This window comes from Vigna radiata, unplaced genomic scaffold (assembly GCF_000741045.1).
Source record: "Vigna radiata var. radiata cultivar VC1973A unplaced genomic scaffold, Vradiata_ver6 scaffold_258, whole genome shotgun sequence".
NCBI lineage: Eukaryota > Viridiplantae > Streptophyta > Magnoliopsida > Fabales > Fabaceae > Vigna > Vigna radiata.
The window spans coordinates 290,061-296,521 of record NW_014544143.1 but is presented as its reverse complement, the minus strand read 5'-3'; the positions used below and the strand labels follow the sequence as shown (position 1 = coordinate 296,521).

At 33.2% G+C, this 6,461-nt stretch overlaps 1 protein-coding gene across 1 annotated transcript; it reads right to left on the bottom strand.

The window, feature by feature from the left end:
• Nucleotides 1-2,357: 2,357 nt before the first annotated feature.
• On the bottom strand, nt 2,358-5,447 carry LOC111241249. Its single transcript, XM_022778295.1, has 7 exons — nt 5,443-5,447; nt 5,073-5,120; nt 4,864-4,953; nt 4,649-4,748; nt 4,427-4,554; nt 3,935-4,079; nt 2,358-3,062 (listed from the first exon to the last, which is right to left on the bottom strand). Exons 1-7 carry the CDS (start codon nt 5,445-5,447, stop codon nt 2,358-2,360), a joined length of 1,221 nt encoding a protein of 406 aa, XP_022634016.1.
• Between the last annotated feature and the right edge of the window lie 1,014 nt (nt 5,448-6,461).

Sequence of the window (6,461 nt, the reverse complement as noted above, 5' to 3'; positions counted from 1 at the left end):
CTATTTATATATAATTATGATAAAACAATATTTAAAATTCTTAAAAGAGTTATTTTTCAATATATATATATATATATATATATATATATATATATATATATATATATATATATATATATATATATATATATATATATATATATATATATATATACTCAGTTTGGGCTTTAGTTTTTTTTATTGGTAAAACATTTTGGGCTTAGTTTTCCACGATATTGATTGGGGAGTTACTCCCTCCACCTCCCCACTTTCTTCTGCCACCTCCCCAATTTTTCCCATTTTTTTCTAATTACAAAAATATCCTTTTCTTTTACCTTTTTACCCTTTTTACATTTTTATTTTTAACATTATTTACCAAACCCTAAATATTCACCTTTACTCTCTTCACAGCTCACCCCCCAAAAACTTTTTGACATCCGCCTCATCCTCTTACTTTCGTGTTCTCTTATTCTCACCTCCTTCATCTTTACCTTAGCTCTGAGTGATAGGTGGTGTGGTGCTCTCCGTTTGCAGATCTTGCTTCCAGGTGAGTTCGTTTTTTACTCCTTTAGTTTAGTATGGATCATCTTTGATTTATTGTGTATAGTTGTGTGTTTGTTGTTGTATGCACTTGGGAAGACGATAACCATTCAAGCCACTTTGGCCTTGAAACGGATGTCGACATCCGTCGACAGATATTCACATTCGTTTCAGGGTGTATATATATATATATATATATATATATATATATATATATATATATATATATATATATTCTTTAGAGGCATATGCACGCGACCAAACACAAATTGTTGGGAAAATTGTTTCTGAGCACAATGGCTCAAATTTTGTATTTGCAGAACAACCTGAAGCAAAAAAAGAACTTTGGAAGGTAGTAGTTTATTCCTTTATTATGCTTAGCTTCCCCCACCTCCATCCCCTGAAACCCAATGTTTGTGCAAATCCATCCACAACTAGCAAACTTAGTTCTTGTATAGCGTCTTTTGAAGTTACTCTCTTTATACTGTCTTGTTCACTGAAGTTGACCTCACTATCAATTAGTCAGTATTACTATTTACTTGTACATATAGGTCAATATCCTCTGTTCTGTTGCAAGTAAGGAAAAAGGCACCACTACAAGAAAAATGTCAATTATATACGGATCATTATATACGGATTTTTATCCGTATGTAACAAGGATTTTATATACGGATTTTATATAGGGATCTGGGAAATGGAATTACATACGGATAATCCGTGTGTAAATGAAACAAATTTTACATAGGGATAAATCCGTATATAAGGTCGTATGTAACGATTAAAAATATTTAGGCAGTAATGTTTTATACTTATGTAATTAATAATTAAATAATAAAACTGAATGATATAGAATATTTGATGAAGACACTGCTGTCATTTTTCTCCCTCCCTTCCTCGAGCAAAGTTTCTCCCGAGCCCTAGCCTTCCCAATCCATGATTCTCCCTCAGTCAAACCCGTAGTGTCACATTCAAGCTTTTGTTTTCCCTCAATCCAACTAGAGTTCTGCTCGTACTCGAACCTCTCTCGAACCCTAACTTGAAGTCTCCTTTGTGGACCGTAGTGAAAGCTTCCTCTATCAAACACAGTGAAGGTGTTGGAAGCGTTTTCAATAATTGTGTTGGAAGCCCGAACAATTTGGTTTAGCAAAGACTGTCGTTCAGCCTCCGTGGTCCGCTGAGATCTTCATCTGGTAAGTATTATAAACTTCCTTCATTTTCTTGCATTATATAATGTTACATTGACCAATTATTGTTCTTTACTCTTTGGAGGTTGAAAATCCCAACTTTTGAAACCTTAGGTTGGTTTGTTCCCATTGGAAGAGATAAGGTTGAGGTCCAATTTCCTTTTGTGCCTGGTAAGTATTAATACGTTAGAGTTGGGTTTGTGTTTATTGGATATTATTTAAAATGGGTATTGTCTTCTAATGATGACTGTTTATTTTAGTAGAATTGTTTGTTGTATGTCTCGGATGTTAGTAGAAATGATGTGGTTTAATACATGTTTGTATGTCTCGTATTGTGTGTGCTCTGATGAACTAGTTTGACCATTAAGACCTGGAGTCATTATATGAGGGTCTTTAGGCATAGGAAGCACATAAGATTTTGCCACATTGGAAATTGGAATGCATTTTAATCAAATTGGCATAATTGACAGCAAAATTGGCGTAACATTTTTTCACATAATTAAATCTTTGATCTGCACAGTTAACTTTTTTGTGCACCACCAACGAGAGATCTTAGTTACTATTGTATCATCAGTATGGATGAAGCTAATTGTTTACTTGAGGCATAAATAAGATGTTATTCATGTGGCAAAAGTTTGGTGAAGTAGTTTTGTGTTAGTTGGGAAACGTAAATACATATTCATTTCTTCTTCCTTTGGTTGAGTCAACTGGGAAACGTAAATACATATCCTCCTCTTTCAAACATACTGGAATAGGTTTTGCAGAGCTTGAGTCAACTGTGTTCACTTTTTCAGAGTTTGAAGTAGGCATTCGGGAATGAAATCCATGTTCCTTAACCGTTGAAATAACCCTCTCTATTGTTTCTAGAGCCCTTCTCACATCTGAGCGTACATGTCCATTCATCTTATCCTTCAGTACACTCCTTGCGTCCTTTTTCTCAGTTGGAATCTCACTCACTTTGATAATTTCCTTCTCAATCTCAACAATCTCTTCATTATCTGCACCTTCAATCTCACCATTCCCCTCGCCATTGATCAGCACACTCAATGAATCACCTTCCTCAATTGGAACTTCTAGTACCTTGCTAACATCTTCCTCAACTCGTAACATCTCTTCACAACGTGCTTCTATATCTTCTTCACCACATGCACGTTGGTTTCTCATATACTCACAAGATATATCTTTATCTTTTACCCCATTTTGCTCACTTTGAATAAGTCCTTCAGCTGGAACAAAGCTTGCATCTTGCTTAAGCTCTTCTCCAATTACCAAAGCTTCGCGTATTCTAACATACAATGGATCCTCCAAGGCCTTGCTGATGTCTTTATCTTTATGGTTGCCCAACATCGAAGCAACAACCTATAATATAACAATTCGAGAAATTGATGCAATACAAAATAACAAGTATGTTCTATATACATGAGCAAGCAGAAAATGGTAAATAAACTGGAACCAATCTTCTAACTAGCTATTGCAAATAAAGTTTTACAGTAAGATCATGAGCAGGGTAAACCGTCCTAGATAACTCAAAGAAAATGTTAACAGCTCCCTTACAACACCAGTTAGAAAACCAAAATCAGAGAGTATTTATTTAATGAAAAGAAAAACATTTATCATTAAAAGCATAAATATACTATTTGGTTCTTCGATTTTAAGAAATAAGAAGTGTTTAATATAGAGTTTGTCAAACACTCCTTTAACAAGAGTTTCTGGGAGAATCATTAGCAAGATTCTGGTTAAATACACAATTAATGAATCCATATTAATGAGTATGAATGTTATAGTTTATTCTTAGTGAACTATACTATAAACCATTTTAGGAGTTTTGTGAAATTACGCAAATTTTTCTGTTTCTTTAGAAGTATAAGAAGTAAAATTTTATAAACAATTAAAAGAGCCAGTGTAAGGTATAAAGAATATTAGTGTAATGCTTTTAAACAATTAACAGAATTAACATAGATATAAAAAAAGCACGAGCAGTTTGTGTAATTTTGCAAAATTTCATAAATAATTAGTGAAATTTATTCTTTAATCTTTTCTCCCCTGATTTCCTTGGGATAAAAACTCTCTTTTATATCAAATAGTATTTTAAACAATAACGTTCAAATTTTATGAAGCTAATGTTCTGTACAGAATTCAAAACATAATGATGCCTTACATTTTAACTATTCCTTTATATTTAGAATAATTTGCCTATCGTATTAGAGGCCAGAAAATAGAAACGAAGTAACCATTGAATAATGAAACAAATAAATTTGAAAAGAATACACAACCTTCTGATAAAGTCTGAAACCACTGCCGATGAGCTGCCTTGAAATGAAATTTATGAGGGTTGGAGGCACAAAATCCAGCTTTATATCCAAATTTCCTATTATCCTACAAAATTTGACACAATTTAAGCCTTGGAACCAAAATCCGTTTTCATTTTTCACCACATGTTGGAAGTTAAGCAATACAATTACTTTGTAAATTAAAGCCAGTTGAATTAGTATAATAGTATTACAGTAATCATGATGACATTAAGAGTTTTAGTAAGAAAAATTATCCCATTCTCTCCCTTGTTGTGAGCAAGCTCAGTTAACTATATAGGCCTAAAAACAATTATACCAAAACTCTTAGATTTCTCGGGTACCATAGCAATTCTTAGTGTATACCCTGTTCAATACTTGTACTCATGTTTGTGCAGGCTACTTCTAAGTTTTTAGTACTGACTTAAAACTCACCGAAAATAACTTCTTTCTGATGTCACCTTTTGCATAGCATAGCCTCCCAGCAAATCAATTCTCACAGCGTCCTTTGCCTCAGGAGTTGCATCCATGTTGAAATTGTCAATGCTCGTAGACTCAGAGACCTGAAAACAAATTAAACATGCATTTCTCGAAGCTTGGATGATCTGACTTGGAACTAACTTTCTAGAGAAAAAGAAAGAAAGGGTTAGGGAGTACCGTATTCAAAAGAACAACTACTAAGTCATCTTGAAAGTACTCAAAAAGATAATAATGCACTATAGCTTCCCTTGTAGATAGGGGCCATGGCACCTTCATCCTTTCTTCCACAATCACCAGCATAATAAGCATTCAAAAATTAAGGGTTTTACTTAGCATGGTCAGTGACACACACTACAATGTAAATTTACTAAATTGATGGGGCCAAGACAAACCTAACAAGTGAGATGTGTTCTCCAATCTGGACCCTCTGCAAACGTTCAGCTACTAGAACTTTGAAACTGGGAATAGTAAACTGAGGCCACCTGGAAAAATTGAAATTGTGAAAAGGGTATATACCCGAACACAAAATCAAATAACTTCTATGCTATAAAAAAATATTGTCAAATAGATGCAAAGGCACGTATTGCAATATGATTTTCACCATTTCTTGTAGAGGAAGGACTCACATGAAAGGCACAAATTTATGATGCTTTACCATTCTCAGACTACCTTAGGACACTATCTTACTAAANGCCATAACTTATATTATGTAAGCTGATATTGAAAATATATGTTGAAATAATGTCATACTCTAAATTTTTAAACTAAAAGTGAATACATTTAATACCTTAGAAACCATTATTGTCCCGTTTTAGTTATGGTTCTTCCTTTCTAGACATTTCAAATCTAATTAGCCCTTCCTCAGTTGAATGTACTGAACCTGTGAGTAAGCATTGTCAAACAACACTACAACAAGGTATTTTATCAAACACCTTGAAAACTGTCAAGTACAGTTTACTATTTCAACTTACCTCATTTTCCATAGTGACATTAAACCTATTTGTACCAAGAAAACACCGAGAAAGAACCTATGTATAAAAAGTCCTTCCTCTGCATTTTGCCTTTATCAAAATAAGTGAAATAGACACTTTCTGAACACACACACATGTAAGATAAAATAAAGAATGAACAAAGTCATAGATAAAGATAAAAACCGGATCATCTTCCATGATCAGATCTCTAAAGTTCACGTTATCTCAAAAATATTCCTAAATATTAAGTTTGTGATCCAAGTAATGTCTTGACCATTTCTTGTCAAATAGTTCCATGCCAAATACAAACTTCATTCAAATATATCTGGGAATTGAAGCTAAAGATGCATTGTCCACCAACTATGTGCAGAAATCATGATCTTTTGATCACTAAAACATTATATTTCTTTGAAGCAAAGATTAGGTTCTTGTTTAGAGAATACTTGCCTAGACGAAGAGCGGCTTGTTTAAAAAACACTTGAATTGAACCAAGAGTGGCTGCATGAAGCAATACCTATATTGAAGAAAGAGTGGCTTGTGGGAAGATATAATTATTGCAAGAAAATAGGTATATTTTCATAAACTATAGAAGTGGAGAAGGAAACAAAATAAAAAATGAACGTGATATTTGTCAATAAAAAAATATGTTGATTTGTTTATCCTGGTAAGCTGCTAGGCAAAGGGTAATGTGGCTGCACAAGAAGAGTGNCTTGTGTTATAAGTATGTAGAATTGTTTTACATTGTATTTCTGTTTTTTTTTGTTTGTGATCTAAACACAGTTATACTTTCCCTCTTTCATATGTTTCATATCCAGAATGTTTATTTTGATAGTTTTATCATAAATAAATATGTAGTATATAAATTTTAATAAGTTAAGTAGCATTTGTAAGTAGTATCTGCTCAAGGGCAGCCTATAATCCCTTCAAATATTCTTGCACATCAGAATGAGTGTTGCAAGCAACTTCCAGTTTAAGGAAAGTTTTAACAGACACAGTTTCTTCATATTTATATACTAGAT

What these genes read in the sequence shown, in the direction of transcription:
- LOC111241249 (XM_022778295.1), bottom strand. An exon ending in TCCTTCCTCTACAAGAAATG is followed by an intron (nt 4,954 to 5,072) that starts GTGAAAATCATA and finishes CAATTTTTCCAG; the next exon opens with GTGGCCTCAGTTTACTATTC. An exon ending in TAGTTGTTCTTTTGAATACG is followed by an intron (nt 4,555 to 4,648) that starts GTACTCCCTAAC and finishes ATTTGTTTTCAG; the next exon opens with GTCTCTGAGTCTACGAGCAT.